Source organism: Hemibagrus wyckioides, linkage group LG21 (genome assembly GCF_019097595.1).
Source record: "Hemibagrus wyckioides isolate EC202008001 linkage group LG21, SWU_Hwy_1.0, whole genome shotgun sequence".
NCBI lineage: Eukaryota > Metazoa > Chordata > Actinopteri > Siluriformes > Bagridae > Hemibagrus > Hemibagrus wyckioides.
This window is the reverse complement of record NC_080730.1, coordinates 4117987-4136557: the sequence shown is the minus strand read 5'-3', so window position 1 is coordinate 4136557 and position 18571 is coordinate 4117987. Positions and strand designations below refer to the sequence as shown.

At 37.9% G+C, this 18571-nt stretch overlaps 1 protein-coding gene across 2 annotated transcripts in view; it reads right to left on the bottom strand.

The window, feature by feature from the left end:
- The window catches only part of LOC131342196 (potassium voltage-gated channel subfamily D member 3-like), a 110425-nt gene extending 96929 nt beyond the window's left edge, over window positions 1-13496 (bottom strand). For both annotated transcript variants that reach the window (XM_058372873.1, XM_058372874.1), the window contains exons 1-2: window positions 13193-13496; window positions 10377-11534 (exon numbers count right to left, since the gene is read on the bottom strand). In XM_058372873.1, coding sequence (XP_058228856.1) covers window positions 10377-11479 — 1103 coding nt within the window. In that variant the 5' untranslated portion in view covers window positions 11480-11534; window positions 13193-13496. The remainder of the gene's footprint in view (window positions 1-10376; window positions 11535-13192) is intronic.
- Window positions 13497-18571: the final 5075 nt, after the last annotated feature.

Sequence of the window (18571 nt, the reverse complement as noted above, 5' to 3'; positions counted from 1 at the left end):
TGTTTTTTAGGTTAACAGATTGGTGGTGTAGGCGATCTGTTCTATTTTTAGCCCAAGCTTGGTGGCACGACTTCCTGTGAGGAGCCTTGACATGGAATGCTTGGCTCGGGTCAGTTCTTTGTAAGCAGCCATTGATTGCTTTTGATTTTATCTGAATGAAGCTGTAAGGAATCAGTTACTGCGGCATTCTTCCTGAGGCTGATTTTAACATTTGTGCAGTGAAATGTGAACTGTGCAAATTTTTTATGAAATTAAAAAATGTATGAAATACCAGAAAAATCACTCAAATAAAATTCTGCCACCTACATCAAACGTGTTAGAGAAATCTTTATCTGTTCTTAAAAATAAAGCCTCAAGTAAAGTAAGAAGAACCCATCTTTTTTTCTTTGCTGCCTCATGGATCTTATTCAAGTTTAATTCAGAGGTGTGAAGAAGCGGGAGAGGAGATCTCTCTTTATCTATTTCCCTGTCTATCTCTCTCTCTCTCTCTCTCTCTCTCTCTCACTCTTTCTCTCTCTCTCCCTCACTCTCTATCTTGCTCTCTGTCTATCTATCTCTCTTGCTCTTTGTCTCTCTCTCTCTCTCTCTCTCTCTCTCATGCTATTTTTCTTACTCTTTTTTTTTCTGTCTCTCTCTCTTTTTGTGTCTCTCTCTTTCTCGCTCTTTCTCTCTCTCTCCTCTCACTGAGAATGAATCAGAGTTGGAAAAGGAGGAAGGTGTACCATTTAAAGACCTGACATGCACTGATTTACACACCCGAGCTATTGTAAATGCTGACCCGCTGACAGCCGCAGAACAAAGCGATATCTTCCCAGCAGCGGCCACAAAAGGGGATAAAAGTGCAAAAAGAAAAAAAAAAAAGGCTTGAAATAGCAGCAGGGTTTCACCCGGAGGCAGATAAGGCATGAACTTATTGGATAACATAAAATCCATTAAACCTTTAAGATGCACCTCCACACTGCTGCCGTCTTTCTGGACTCTGTGTTTACGGCTTTGGGGCTATTGCTAGAATTTATCATGAATCTGTTTTTTGTTTGTTTGTTTTTTAAAATCTGGGTCAGATGATGTAATAAAATTAGATGGATGCGTTTATGCAAATGGAGCTAAATTTCACAATCTGATCGTGATATCAGACATGACTTCAGAATCTAATATCAGTAGCTTTACAGTGAAAATGTTCAGATTTAGGTGCTAATATATATATATATATCCCAGAGTCGTATTGAGGGTTTAATAAGAATGATGTGGGGTAAATTACTACACATAAACACCTGAGGACAGATAAATATATTTGTCTGTAACTGGGTTCATTCAACGTTACCTTTGAATACTAAACAAACAAAATGAAGTCCTCATACATGTTTAGAAAGATTTTTTTTTTGAGGTTTCCTGTTTTTTTGGGTCCATGAAAACAAAGACTTGCAACAAATTGTGTTGATGATGGTGGTGTAAGAGGAATAATCAGTCCATCTACGAGATTTTTTGTGATTATCGCTGTATATCACCAAATAGAGATATTTTCAACGCTGCTGTTCATCTACCCATGAACACACATATCCACCCATCTGGTTTTTTGCACGGTTTATCCTACACAGGGTCACAGGAAGCCTGGAGACTATCTCAGGGGAATTTGGGGCACAAGGCATGAGACACCCTGGTTGGACGGAGCACCAACATATCGCAGGGCAATAATCACTCACACACCGGTTCACACAGTATGGATAATTTGCCATATCCATATGTAACTTCCCATATCCTCACATAATTTGCCATATCCATACATAATTTCCCATATCCATATATATCCATATATAATTTGCCCTTTACAGTAATACCTCGCAGATCCGCATCTCATGATTCGCAGGTTCACTGATCCGCAAAATTTTCTTGGGAACCTAACTAATTTGCATTAACCAATTCGAATTTTTCGCAGACCCGCGAAATCCTGCAAAAGTGTTTACGGCTAATTTCGTGCCAATTTATACATTTTCATGCTTTTTAATGCGGAATTATTAAGTTCAGTTTATTAATTTAGTAACATAAATATAAACGTAAAATCAACAAAATACCAATATAAATAAAATATAAATGTTATTTTAATTATATTGAACGTCGCCGATATCACATACGTACGGTACAGCCATTACGACATGCTATTGGCTAGAAGGGTTGGAAGTAGCCAATCACAGAGCATTAACAGTTTTACCATAGCTGCTAATTGGCTGGTAGCTACGATGCTTTCTACGCGTGATGTCGCGGTTCTCAGTGATTTTTCCCTTGGTTTTTATACAGGCAATACTGTACTCTATTTTTACATCAAACATTTATACATCAAACATTTATTTCTTTTTAATGAGTAATGTATTAAGCTAAATGAAATTAAAGTGTTTTGGGTTTAGGGTTTAAACTCTAAAGCATTTACAGTACAGTATTAGCATTTTAATGACCACCGAACATCCGCAAAACCTCATCACTCACGATGGGTCCTGGAACGTAACCTCGCGGATGTGTGAGGTATTACTGTATATCCATACATAATTTGCTATACCCATACATAATTAGCCAAATCCATACATAATTTGCCATATCCATACAAAATGCCAGTGAGCCTACATCGCATGTCTCTGAACTGTAGGAAGAAACCTGAGAACCCTAAAGAAACCCAGAATCATGAGAAGAACATCCAAACTCCACATACTCAGATGGAGATGGGAATCGAACCCCCAACTGCAGACATGTGACACAAACATGCAAAGTCACTCCTCGTTCCACAAAACTCCCAACAATCCACAGCTAATGATAGACACCAAAAAAATAAACCGTCAAAATCTTGACGTCTTTTTATCTCCTTGAGTTGATGGCGCGGTGAAATACTCTATTCACGCTGAAGCTCATTATCAGCACGTCGTTTAAATACTGTGATTTAATGTTTCTCCTAAACTCGGGTTTATATCTCCCGGTTTAAACGCTACATACAGTACTGTGGATAAGCAAGGCAATAAATCTCACGCAGGCCATAAACGACTCGGCTTCGCCATCCGCACCCTCATCCCCACGCTTAAAGACATCACTGTGAAGGTAAAAAGGAAAGAAAAGATAACTGATGCTTAAAGTCAGAGCATAAAAAGTACAAAAAAAGCCGGAATATTCTTCGTTTCGATAAAGAGCCGAGGTATTAATCAGCTTCGAGAACATGAACAGCTGCCATTAATCTGCTAGAACGACCACGATGGTCCAGAAATAGTATTAGTTCTGTGTACAGGATGTTCGTGTTGATGGCTGATGCTGAACGACAGCTAAATAAAAGCGATAAAAAATGAGAAAAGATTCTTCACGTCGTTTGTTAATAGTGAATTCGCAATGTGGTCGAATTCTAAAAATCTGATTGGTTGATCAGTTTTCCAGACCTTTCTATTATTCAGATAATTGTTTCCGTGATTAGATTTAAGTGTGCTCATACACAGGGATTTCTTTTCAGACACTTGGGTCTTTTGTTTTGGAAGGAGTCTCCAGTGTCAGTGCTTTGAGGTAAAGAGTTTCTCAGTAACATAAGCAGCAGAGTTTGTTTTTTTTGTCTTATTACAGTAATGTCTTGAGAGAGGAAGAGAGGAAAGGAAAGGCTGCTGAGGAAACGACTTCGTTGTTGTAATAACTGGAACAAACAGTTTTCTATGATATAAATGTAACTGTAATCAGATACAATAAAATCAGGCAAATTCCAATGGTGTAAGAAATATATTCTGTGTATTCAGGAGATTTTTTATGACAGTCAGAAATGCTTGATTATTTATTTATTTATTTATTTATTTATTTATTTATCCATCCATTAATTTGTTTATTTGTTATTATTATTATTATTATTATTATTAATTAATTTATTTATTTATTTATTGATTGCTTTTTTTGTTAATTTATTTATTTTCTTGAATTGGCGAAACTGCAAGCACTGAAACTCCTACCAGTGAAGACACGTATGAAATGACTTTCTACGAGAGCTATACACACGTTCGCACGTGAGCCGAAGACGGCTGGCGTGTCGTGATGATGTCATGCGAACGTCTCGACCCGAGTCTGCGGAAAATCTGCTTCGTTTCGAAAAATCACAGGCTCCTTCTATTATTATTATCATTGCAGATTTTGCTTGATTGTGTTGATTCCTGAGGCAAATTGAATCTGAAGGAACGGAATAACACCCCTGGGGTTGTGTAGTTGGTGTGGTGTGTGATAAAAAGAGTAAAAGGCAGTGGAAGTGTCGCATCGTGATTACAAACATAAAGCATATGCTATACACCTGCACTTTGGAAATGATCCAGTCCAAGCGTGAAAGTGATATCATACCAAGTTCAGAGCCATGCTGCTGTGATGATCATGCCTCAAGTCTCAAAGTCCCAAAGTCTCAGCAGCGAAGACATCCTGCTTTTCAGCATTTCAGAAAAGAAAAAGAAAAAGCTCTGCGCTTTTTCAGCAATCCTCAGTCGAGATGGAGCGGCTGTTTATGATTTGTGTGTGACTGGAATAACAAGTGCCAGCGCAGGGGAGATGAATAAAATATGAATTCCTAATTATTTTAATTGTGTTACACTGTTATGCTCTTGGCGGATGGCTTCTCTGATTTCTAGAGCTGCTAAGGAGGAAATAAAAAACACTCCCTTGGTGGCAGCACTCGACACACTGCCAATGCTGGGTTATTTCTCTGATCAGATCAAATGTGTGTGTGTGTAGTCTTCAGGATGCCTCTTAACCACAGATGGCATGAATCCACACACGTTCCTCCAGCTCAAACAGCTGCCTCTAGCTGCCACTCATTTAAATGCAGAGAAGCTGCAAAAAAGGAAAAAGAAAAAACGAAAAGCCGATCCGCTGAAATCAGTGTCAATGATGCGAAAGGAAAAGCATCTCTTTTGTTATGCGTTATGCAAAATAAGCACAGTCTCCTATGGTCTCCTACCTGCGTCTGATTTTACCTCATCAACCTCAACACAACCGTGACTGAAAAAGATTCCCTGTTTTTTTTTTTTGTTTTTTTTTTTATCTTCCTGCGTTATGTAGGAGGAATTCATGAATGTCAATGGAGGCCATTAATAAAGCAGATAAATAAATAATAAAATCGCAATCACACAAAAAGCATTACCGGGTTCACTCCAGGTGGCGGGCAGAAAAAAAAGGAACGCGCTAAAAATATCTTGATATGGCGTTTGGTTAAGGTTGACTAGCTGATGAATTTTAATAAGGTATAATGCTGGGTTTAAATGAGCGGAATTTGATGAGACAAACCCTGGTTTATTAGCCTAATCAAAGGGCAGGATATTTCTGCTTATGTTGAATTTAATTAAGAGATGTGAAGGGTGCTGGAGATGTCATGAGGAGTCGTTTGATGGGGAGTTTAGGTAAATTGTCTGTTTGATTATAAGGAGATGATTGATTAGTGGACCGAATGTTTAGCTGGTAGAATATTGAGATGGTAAAATGAATCAAATTCGTACCATTCGCTTCTTTTTTGGCTTTTCCCCATTATATCATTGCAAGCTTAAAGCCTGATGATGCTGGTTTGGATGGAATTGGTCTAAATTATTCCTGTACGTTTTGAATGGGATTATATCGATGGGGCGGAGGGTTTCAGAGCAGAGCAAATATTCTTTTCCGTTCTTTCAATGGAAAACGACAAGGTCGATTAGCCAGACTATACACCCACCTGAAACTTTGAGGTTTCTGAGCATTCACTATTTTATTTTATTGTATTTTATATTATTTTATTTTATTTGAATTTATTTTATTTGAATTAAATTAATTTTATTTTAATTTGTTTTATTTTATTTTATTTTTTTATTTAAATGTAATTTAATTTAATAAAATTTATTTAATTGTTTTTCATTTTGTTTTTTAAAATTTCATTTAATTTTATTTCATATCATTCGATTTCATTGTTTATTTTATTTCATTTCAATGTAATTCATTTTATTTTAATTTCTTTTCTTATTTTATTTTATTTTATTTATTTTCATTCAAATGTAATTTAATTAAATGTAATTAAATTTATTTTTCATTTTATTTTATTCCATTTTAATTTCATATAACGTAATTTATTTCATTTTTTATTTTATTTTATTTTATTTTATTTTATTTTATTTTATTTTATTTTATTTTATTTTATTTTATTCACATAAAGACTATTTTTGTTTGAACAACCAACCATCCCTGACTCCTAGGTCTTTCCACCGAGCATGACATGTAATTAAGAACCTCACCGCTGACCTGACCTTAAACAAACATGAGAGAAAAAAAACCTGCCAGTTAATTGGGGTAATTTAAATTCTGCTACTTCCTGCTTCCTAACAACCTTTAACAACATGCCAGTGGAACAATTAGTTCAGCAAATTACCAGAAAACAAACAGCGAGATGATACGGCAACAGCAGCAGCAGCAGCGCAAAAGAAAACTTCCCTTAGGCTACGTTTGAAATATCAATTATGTTTCTTGAAAAAAAAAAAGAGGACTGGTGAAATTTTAATGACAACCTGTTGAAGTACAAAAGAATATCGGAGTAAGAAGTGCAGGCGGTAGCCAGGTTTTCCCACAGGCAAAATCATTCTGGAAATTTGCCTTTGGCTTTACAGTGGAGGAACCGAAACACCAGTAAATAAATAAAAGACCACATGATCCCAATCTATTAGATTGAGAATTTAGATTAGATAAATAATTAAATAGAAATAAAATCATAGAAATTATTTATGTCACGTGACAAAGGGAAGATATTGGAAGGCTGAAAAAAATGATGAAATGAGGTTTAAAAATTTGGATTTGTTTTATTTTCTTTTGTGTTAAGTTCTTTACAACAAAGAAAGAAAGAGAGAAATATTAAAAAAAAAAATATTTATTCATCTCACTTATACAAAACTATACATACTATATATTGCTCTTAATATTGCTGTGAGATTGCAGACAGTGACACTGATGCTGAATAGATTATTTTATCGTCTCCGAAACATTAAAACTCATGACTCTGCATCATTCTCGTTCTCATCTCTGCTCCAGCAAGAATTCAGGACATCAATCTCAAGCCTCACATCAAGTAAACTTTTTTTTTCGGGGTTAAGCTTTGACTCTAAGGACATTTGTTTGAGGCAAAACTTTTGCTTTTGTGATCATTTGCAAGATTGTATCTTTCATAAAAAAACAGTTTTGGCTTTATGCTTGATTTCGTAGCTCATTGATGCCATCAGTCAGTTTCATCTGAAACAAGGAATGCATGTTTGTGGGATTATCCCTAGCAACTTCCCTAGCAAAATCTCTCACTATATGGATGAACAACTGGATATAAATCAGAAAATCATGTAGTTGTTAACATGTAATTTGAAAACCTGGTCCACCAGTAAAGGTTGGAATAAACAAACTAGCATTTCTGGCAGACAACCTTATCCAGAGTGACTTATACTTGACTGAATTTTTATACAAGTGAGGGTTAAGGGCCTTGCTCAGGGGCCCCAGCAGTGGCAGATCTGGGATTCAAACTCACAACCTTCTGATCAGTAGTCCAACACCTTAACCACTAAGCTACCACATCCTAGACCGGATCAAATCTTATTTGCACAACAGCACCACTGTAGTTGTTATAAAAAACTTACACTGTGGAAATGAAGTCAGGAAGGTGAATCCGGCGTAAAACCTGTACCACATCAATACATGCAGACCAAATGATCCACTGTGGTGACCCCGAACACGGAGCAGCTAAAAGAACAACACCACTGTGAAAAAGAAGTGAGGTCTGATTTCTTTCCAGCCCAGACTGTAGATTCAAGCAGCCAATCAACGACAGTCAGGTCAGGTGATTACACAAATAGGTACACAAATGACATGAAATGACCAGCCAGAGGTTTATTGTTTGTTTGTTTGTTTTAGTTTGAATGAAAATGTTAAAATTATGGGTTGATGATATGACAAAATGATCGCATTGTGATTCATTCCTAGGATACATAATAATATCCATCACAATATATATGCTTTCTCACCAAACTGTGAGTAATATGTTCTAGGGAAAATGATATTTTTTCCATTAAAAAAAATGCATTGCAATGTATTTTATGTTTTTATTTTTGTATTTTATTGTATAAAAACACTGAAAATGAGGAAAAAATGTGTTGAGAGAATTGTTTAACTTAATTCTAAAGATCTGTAAGTAATTCAACTTAATTTTCTAGAACTGCGAGTTATATAGGAATGTTTTGGGGGCAAAAATATATTTTTTATTTTTTATATATTTTATTATTTATTCATCATTTTAAAAAGCACTAAAAAGGAGAATTTAAAAAATAATAATAATAATAATTTTAAAGATTAAGAACAGAATTTATTGATCAAATCTCAAGCTTAGCCTTATTTTAATAAACAATAAAAAATAAATCTGCAAATAAATAAATAAATAAAAGAAGAAACCGATAAATAAATATGTAAATAAATAAATAAATAACACTGAAAAACCCAATAAATTTAAACTAATATGTCATGGTTTCCTTGATCTCTTAGAAATGCCTACTGTGAGATATTTCATGATCAAGATCAAGATCCCAGCCTTCATTACAGTTTTTCCCTTTATCCTAGTTGGTATTCAGAGGAAACGCTGTCAGCTGATTAATTGCGTCGTCTAGATAAAGATAAAGACATTACATTTTATCCACAAATCTAAAATCACTACCAGCTCACACTGTTTAACCGATGAAGAACTCAGTCTTGCTCTCAAACCTCCAATGTTGTGATAAATTATCCTGTGTCATAACCATCCCATAAATTTCTCTCCTAATAAACTTCTCATATAAGGCTCTTCAGTGCTTTTCTACCTAAGCAGCACATGTACACATAGCCAAGCCTGTAGTGCGTGTCCTCCAGCGCTTGTGTCCTTATTCGGTCTTGCTGGCAGCGCAGTAAATGGCAGATATCATGAAGGTTTATATTTGTTAGCAGATGTAGTGGAAGCCACTATTAGTCACTCTGACAGCTTCTCATACCCACTGCGCCTTCGCTTCAGCTCTCGCTTACTCACAGCCGTTATGGCCTCTGTCCACTTTTTTCCCACATCGAAGAACAATAGTCCCTGGGTGTAAAAACATCTCTGAATGACCAGATACGCAATGTAATGTCATATATGTTGTGATGTACGCTCTAAACTTGCCTACAAAAAGAAAGGTGTTTACTAGACAATGACAGAACCTTTCTGAGTGAAAATCTCATGTGGCATGCTTGACATTTATCCTAAACTCAAACACCTGCCGCTTAGTTTAGTTAGAATCCAAACCTCTTGGATAGTGGACAGCTGAGCTAGCATTAACAGTAGCTAACATATTTAGTAAGGAATAAAGCACTACAGGATGTGCTGTTATAGGAAAATAATCAGTAATCAGTCAACACTTTCTGACCAATCAGAATCAAGTATACAGCAGCATTGCTGTTTAAGCCAGGATAAGATCCCGAGTGCTGGCTGGATGCTGAAGTCTCGATCCATTTCTATTAAGATTCATTATATATTAATGTGTTATTACACATGCATGTAAGCACAGCTTCACCTAATTGTTTCAGTGAATTGTTTTTAAATTAATGTTTTTAATTATTCTGATCTTGTTTAAGGAAAAGGTTTTTTTTTTTTTTTTTAATACTGGATACTGTGTGCTTCCTTAGCTGTGAAGGAAACTAATTTTTGGACGGCGTGTCATTCCATTGTAATTGATATTTCTGATTTATTTGGTTCTTCACAGCGAAATTTTGCAGTTTCGTCCTTAATCCTGAAAAACTCAAGAAAATAATGTTGTCGTTCAGGTATGTTGTGCCAGTCAGGAATTCCAAAATACTGTATTTTTGAGCTAGAAGAGAAATGAAATTTCTTGGTTGTAAGTTAAAATGGTTTTACGGAGAATTTTTCAGACAATTTTATAATCTCAGATTGAGAAGTTTGGTTAAAATCCACCAAGAAGAGGACAGGATGACGAATACGGTAGTGCCGATCTGGCAGATTGATGACGTAGGCAGAACATTGTAATCTTTCCTCACATGTCTATAGCTGGAATATCTTCATTTATTAATCAGACAAGAAGATTGTGTGGTCATGTATCATCTGATACAGAGTTCAGCCAAGATTAGATCCTGAGATCACGTACAGTGTGAAGAAATAATCTTAATAAGATTGAAAATGACTCCAAGCTTTAGGAAACTACAAACTATCTAAAGAACCCCTGAGAAACCCGTAGGTTCTGATGTATTGTTGTGTTGTGGTGTTCCTTCACACACTGGTGGCTCTGGTACAAAGTAAGATAAAGCTTATGACTAGTACGGCTATTGCCCAGGTCTTTGCAATCAACTCAATCTTTGGCTAATTTGTTAGCTCCACTTACCCGAGAGTGGTCATTGTGACGATGGTGTACCAGAAAGACGCAGGAATGCTAGTGAACTTGCTCGAGCTTGATCCCTTTTCAGCGTAGAACATAACCGTGGCAAAGATGATGATGGCCATGGTGAGGGAGAAGAGGAGGAAGCCGAGCTCAGAGGCACAGCTCTTAAGCGTGTATCCCAGGATGCGAAGGCCTTGGGAATGGCGCGAGAACTTGAAGATGCGGAAAACGCGGAAGACACGCAACGTGACAAAGGCGCCGCTCACGTCCTCGTTGTCAGTCATGACCAAGCCGATGTAGTAGGGTAAGATGGCCACTACATCGATGATACTCATGACCGAGCGCATGAAGCGGTAGCGGCTAGGTGCAGCAAAAAGGCGTAGCAGGTACTCCACTGTGAAGATCATCACGCATGCCGTGTCCATGCAGAAGAAGGCCACGCTGTAGCGCTCACCACACGGTACATCCTTCTGGCTCGGCGTTGAAACACAAGGGACAGTTTCTACTACATTGGTGATAACAGAAACAGCGATGAAGAAGCCGGTGACGTAGTAGAACACCAGGGCCATGGTGCTGGTATGCGGGTTCTCGAAGGCTCTCCACATAGTTTCACGAAAGCTCATATTAGGCAGCTTGCCTTCTTTGTTCTCCTCCTGGTCGTCCATGAGGCGCTCTGCATTCTCCCGTTTGCGGTCCTTGTACTCTTCGTAACAACAGTCGCCGATAATCTCTGGGATGATCCCGAAGAAGGCGAGCTCCTCGTCGTAGGCCGAGATGCACTCGTGTCGAGGGTAGTGGAGCTTACCTGTACGATAAAAGTTAAGCACACTGCGGAAGGCATCCGGATCACGGTCGAAGAAATACTCCTTGGTTTCCTCATTATAGAAGAATTCTTTCTCGGTGCTGCCGAGCAGGGTGTCAGGGTAACGGTCCAGCGTGGTCCTCCAGGTCTGGAAGCGGCGTCCACTGACATTCAAGATGATCAACTCGTCCTGTTTTTTAGTATGTTCCCTGGGTGCGGCGGGCATGGGGCAATTGGCCACCGGCATCCAGCCAATGGCGGCTGCCCGGGCAAAAGGGAGCCATGCCGCTACTCCCGTTGCCATAGTGACTCCAATACAGTGTGCTTCAAATCCAAGCTTCCCCAAAATCAACCATCATCTGTGAAAGTGGAAAGAAAATAATCGTAATCAGACTGGTGGGACAGAAATAACGTGCATCTGTGGCACTGCAAAAAATGACTGAAATCAATTTAAATTCAGATCAACGTGGAATCTTCTCAGAGAAGAAAATACTCGGTTGGAGGGTTCTTTAAGGGTTCTTGCCAGAAAAACAAAACAAAGAATACTATATAAATGAACATATTCATGTGATGCTGATTTAACTGGGATTAATGACATCCTGAAACACAAGATGGGACTGGACCGGATTGACTTATATTCCGATTCATGGACTTGCGCTATATTTCTAGCACGACATTTTACAGAGAGTCGGCTTGGATATTGAGATCAGATCATTATCAAGGATAAAAATGGAAAAAACAGGGGTTTCGATGCATCTCTACTCCACATAGACCAAATCCTACAGTTTGTAGATGGCTCTCTCTTTTGTCTTGTGTCTGTTTGCAAATCTCTTTTGCAATTCTTCTTTAAATTTTCTAATACGCAATCTACCAAAACTCCAGCTCTCTCCTTTCTTATTTTCTGTTCGGGAAATATCAGGAAACATAGAAATCAGACATGCCTTCTTCTTGCAGGATATCATTTATGCATTCACGCCTGGATTACTGCAACTCTTCGAGTCTTAGAGCTCGGCTTCGTCTCTAATTAGTCCACACCGTGGCAGCTCGTCTTTCACAAAGACGAAACGAAGCATTCAGCGTTCATTATTCCTGTGAATTTTACGACTGCTTTAAAGTAACTAGTGCTCACGTAGCAGGCTTTGTACAACCCTGTCTAGTACATCATAAGGAATGAAGATACTTGGAATTGGCTGTTCCTTTGTAACAATGTGAGGTCCAAGGACACGTGGCTATCTGAAGGACTAGGTCAAAGCAAAAGGAGGACTGCACAATTTCCTACAGCATCCCTTACATTTCAGGTTCATCTGATTCACTTTGCAGATGCAAGAACCTTAGCAGCAGCCAAGAGCTTATCACCCTTGCCACCGTTTTATGTTTTTAGTCCTTTGACTGTAATATTTCTGTCCTGTGTGTATATTTACTGCTCATACGTATGGGGAAAGACTGACCTGGTTAGAAAGTCCAGTGACTAAAACTCTGTGTAATGAACTCTATATAAAGATGGTGTCATTGAGGACTGTTGATGAAATAAATGCAGTAAAAAAAAATATCATTATTATATATTATAATATTATAAGACAATATGACAGTAACATTATGATTAGAAAGAAAAGCATATTGAAGATATAGAACATGTGTTTTGGGAACTATTTTGAATATTATAAGAAAAAGTGTAGGTTTGGATGGATGAGCAGAACCTGTAGTACTTGTAGGTATCTGATACCTGTTGAGCCATGATGCAGAGCTATATATTAGCAACTAACATCACAACACAAACACACTATCACTCTAACCCTTGCCTGGAAGGGATAAGAAAACCGAGGAAACGCACGTGCTGCTCGTTTAAAAACGACCTGTTATGTCGAAGCTGCAAACACGAGATGTCATCCTATACTTTTGCTGTTAAGAAGTGATCCGACTGATTTTGCTCCACAACTAAAAGCTACAAGTATCATCGTAGCCCAGAGCAGTTGACATGGCGTATGGACTGAATGGGAACGTCGGGACTTGTACTCACGTAAAGTAAAGCGCGGATGCACAGAGGCGACGGGATGAAAAAAAAAAAACGAGATGTCCGTTTGCAAAGCAACTCTTTGTGGATGGTGACGTCCTCGTTCAGGCATGAAGGAGGTCCTGATCGCGGCTTGGGCGGCAGAACAAGTCGTGGAGAAGGAGAACGAGAAGGAGGAGAGCGATGGATGGATGAGCGCAAAGAGTGGAAGTCGGAGCTCGCGCAAGGACGGACACCATGTCATCTCTCCTCTACATCACTCCGGCATTGCGCTTCACCTCCGTGAAGGGAAGGCAACTGTGGGGGGAAAACTCACAGTCACACCTCTCTCTCTCTCTCTCTCTCTCTCTCTCTCTCCCCCTCTCTCTAGCGCGCGCGCTCTGCTTCTGCACATCTCATCCCCGCATACTATACTCATTACATACACGTCACTATACTACCGTCTGTCGAACAGTGTCCTATAAAAATCTCAAATACAATGCTTCTGCTTATTTCTCCGCTTATTTAAACCCAGATCCTATTCTACTCCTCTTTTATACTTTAACAGGATTACAGCTGCATTTTGTGCCACAGGTGGACTCCGAAAACATGACGGCAATTTTCTGTTAAAACTCAGCAAATAAAAAAGATGAACGAATTCTTTTAATCAGATTCATGGCGAGTTATTCCAGAGAGCCATGTCTTAAATAAGATGACGTTATTAGTCTGTTTTTTTGTTTAAAAAAAAAAAAAAAAAAAATCCTGCATGGATCTTCTTGTTTTAAAAAGGGGGGGGGGGTTCTAAAAAGGCTTTAATTGACCTGTATATTGACCACAACCTAAAGAATCAAGGTTCTTAAATGGTTCTATAAAGAACATTTAACATCCATGGAAGGTTTCAATTTGCACAAAACCTTCTTTGTAGTGGAAAGACAATAAAATGGTTCTTTATGGCGAAGGCTGAGGGAAAAAAAGTGGTTCTTTTAAGAAGCATTTACTGAAAGGTTCTTTATGGAAACTAAAATAACTACAATAACCTCATTTTGGTTAATCATGTCACCTTTATTTTTAAGAGTTTGGTATAAGAAGTTTAAAAATCCAGCTTGATCTGACCAGGTGACAAGCTGCTGAAACACAGGCCGATCTGATCAAACTATCCGATTGCCTTAGATAAATAATTAAATAAATAAATACCTTAAAAAAATCTGGAAATCTATACACTGATCAGCCATAACATTATGACAACCTGCATAATATTGTGTTGTTTCCCCTTTTGCTGCCAAAACAGCCCTGACCCGTCGAGGCGTGGACTCCACTAGATCCCTGAAGGTGTGCTTTGGTATCTGGCACCAGGATGTTAGCAGCAGATCCTTTAAGTCCTGTAAATTGTGAGGTGAGGCCTCCATGGATTGGACCTGTTTGTTCCAGCACATCCCACAGATGCTAGATTGGATTTAGTCAACACCTCAAACTCGTTGTTGTCTCATCAAACCATTCCTGAACCATTTTTGCTTTGTGGCACGGCGCATTATCCTGCTGAAAGAGGAAACAGCCGTCAGGGAATACCGTTTCCATGAAATGGTGTACATGGTCTGCAACACTGCTTAGGTAGGTGGTACGTGTCAAAGTAACATCCACATGGACGGCAGGACCCAAGGTTTCCCAGCAGAACATTGCCCAAAGCATGACACTGCCTCCACCGGCTCGCCTTCTTCCGATAGTACATCCTGGTGTCATGTGTTCCCCAGGTAAGCGACACACACGCACCCGGCCATCCACGTGATGTAAAAGAAAACGTGATTCATCAGACCAGCCCATCTTCTTCTCTTGCTCCGTGGTCCAGTTCTGATGGTCATGTGCCCATTGTTGGTGCATGTTCAGCATGAGCACCCTGATTGGTCTGCGGCTATTCAGCCCCATACACAACAAACTGCACTGTGTATATGCATTATATATTCTGACACGTTTCTATCAGAACCAGCATTAACTTTTTTATCAATCTGAGCAACAGTCTGTTGGATCGGATCACACGGGCCGGCCTTCGCTCCCCACGTGCACCACTGAGTCTTGGACACCCATGACACGATTAATAGGTGTTTTTTATGTAATCATTTTTTACTTAATTATTTATTCATCCTTACTGACGTTTTTTAAAACGTTTACTTTGCAAATTATGAGTCAAATTTGGCGTAAATCCTACATTTACAAAAGCAAAGTATTTATAAAACGTAAAATAATGCTCAAGTCTGCAATTCCGGACACATCAATGTACCTTGCCTTTAATTTAGCACATTATTCCTTCCTAAAAGTCAAGATACTGTACAAAACATTCCGATATTATAAGCTTTAATATGCTTTGGATACCCTTTTTCATATTTTGCCCTTTTCAATCTGTCAATTGTCACTTAAAAAAAAAAAATTATTACATTTTTATCATTCTCTGAGGAGAAAAAAAAGACGACAAGCGTGAAAATGATGACGTATCATCCAGACCGCCAGTCAGTGTGAGTGCGAAAGGAGATTAGCCTGTCCATCAGGGGAAACGTTATAATCCTCAAATCCTGAGGACAGGACGCTGTGGGTTTTTTTTTTTTTTTTGCCTGTCCTTTTGTGATACTCTCAGCTTGCTTTCACAGGCAAAGATTATTATTATTATTATTATTATTATTATTATTATTATTATTATTAAAAAGAGGCGTGTCATTTAGACACAAATTTTGGAATTTGTTAACAGAACAATCGGATGCTGGGATATTAAGAAATGTCCGTGGTGAATAGAATAGAATAGAATAGAATAGAATAGAATAGAATAGAATAGAATAGAATGAAATGAAATGAAATAAAATAATGAAAAACAAGTGTTTATTAATGTAAGAAAACTGAATCCCGGCCATATCTATCAGAGCATCATTTTGAAATCTCTTCATCACATACCTGGCACAAGATCCAAGGAACAAGCAGCTTTTCTAAGCTCCTTTAGCATGTATCCTATGCCACACAATATATTCTTTGCCAGGTTGAAATGACATTACCCATTAAATCTCATCTACGCTATTAAATCACATCTTTTGTAAGCGTCTGTTCCTTCACCTTTAAAAGCTAAAATGACTTACGCTCCTGTAATATGTTGGAAATCTCTCTCTCCCTCTCTCTCTCTCTTTCTCTGTCTGTGTGGATGGAAGCTGAAATGCTGAAATGAAGCTACACGATGCTTCAGGTGTCACAGCATAGATAATAAATGTGTCCTTTCCTATGAGCTCACGCTGCATCACAAAACACTACAAAGAGATTGGAATGAATAAAAGATAGCGCTGGATTCATGCCTTTAGAAACCCTATGAAAGTAGCACAGAGGATGAAATTAGAGGTGGAGAATTACAGAAAAATGATTTACAGTCGGTGTCCTGTACAATCCAGTGTGGATTGGAGACAGAATGAGTTGGATCTATATGGTGGAGTTTATTATAAACAATAGCATTAAATCCAAACGGCGGGAAAACACAGAAACGGTAAAAACGGAAAAGTCAATCAGTTAAGCGATTGACTTAACTGATTTCCTTAATGAGAGAAATCATAAGTCCAGAGAAACGAGTGAGCACTGCTTCAGAGGTCTTGACCACGGAAGTGAATAGACAGGGACCAGGAAGTAGGTCAATACTCTGGTAAGGCTCCAGTAATCATGTTGGATGATTAGCAGGATAGCTTGCTATACTGAAGATAAAAAAGACTGAACTACAATGCAGTCATTTATCTGTTATTCCAACGCCCCTAACTTTTTTTTTTACATGTATTTTGCATGGATTTTTTTTTTCTGCATGGGAGAATCATCAGCAGTAAAAATTCAGAAGGAAACAGTGGAGGATATTTAAGACAGCATAGCAATCTCAGACAAATTCATATGAATTTAAAGCATCAGTAGTGATATGGATTGCATTGGATTGCATTGGATTACATACAATAAAGATACAAATTCCACCCACTGGACAGGCCACACCCACAAGAGACTAACTAGGAGTTTGGTTGCTTCTTCTGTAGCACGATTATCATTCCATACAATATATTCATGCGCAATATTCTAACTATTTTAGATTTCTTTAACACTGTGTATTGCATATACCAGAACATGGACACACAAATAAATACGATAAACGCTAAAAGTCAGTATTCCACGAAACTCCTTCATTATATATAAAACTAAGCGCTGAAGCTATATTCAGGACATAAAGGAAATACGCAAGGACAGGCCGTGTAAGCTAAAGACTTTGTGATCGCCCCAGTGTTATGATTCATATCCCCTAGCTAGAAAATGGCCTAAATTATACACGAGCAATTAGATAAAGAAATATATGTTATCTATGCGTGTGCTGTGCTTCTAGGATCATGCCTCAGAGCATAGCGAGGATATTAATGAGGAGCCATGAGTCATTTCACAGAAGGAACAAATTCGTCCATTTTACATCGCTGAAAGGTCTCTTATCACGCCTTTGCTCTAAGTGCCGGTCAGATTTGGAGGGTTAGAGTCGTAGTGCTCTTGGGAATAAATGGGGGATCAAGCCATCAAGAGAACCGGGACGAAAATAGTAGGCTACAGTGACATAACATAAATTATTCTGTGCTACACAAGGGAAGCCATTGGCATGATTTAGTTAAAGACTGTCGCCCGACATAACCGATTCTCCAGCGGTTCATTGAAATCATCACATGCCTGCTTTTGCTCTGTGTCTGTAAAAGCGTTGTGCTAACGTCATAATGTTTACGGCGTCTCAGTGTGTGGATAATAGATGGATAATAATCTCCAAGGAGTCTGTGATTTTGAAAATCTCAAATCGTTTCAAAAGACGTTTTTGTATGAATGAAAAATGTTCACCATCCGGAATATAAAAGATTTTTTTAAATATATTTTTTGCTGCTTATCATTTTCACAAGAAATGTCCCTCAACTCAGAAGTCCCCAACCCCTGAGCACAGCAAGTGACGTCAAGCGGTTCACAGCAACAGCAATATACACGAAATATCATATTGTACAAGGATGTTCAAGGATTTATTTAAGATTCATAAAGATTTAATTGCTTGTTAAATCTAGAACACTGACTATACAGCATCACAGTTAGCTGACAAGCTTGTCACTCAAATAAATAAATTAAAAAAAAAAAAATGGACATGGGGGCATTCATGGATTTTTCCCATGTTGTCATCTGAGTACATGGAGGATGAAAATTCTGAGAATTACATTTATGGTAGCGTAGTTATATAAACAAACAAATAAATATGAAAAATTAATACCTAAAATTAAACAAATCAATTGATAAATTAACAAAAACATAATTAATATAATTATTAAATATATTATTAAATTATATTATTATTAATATTATTATTAAATAAATAAAATAGAACAAAATAGAATA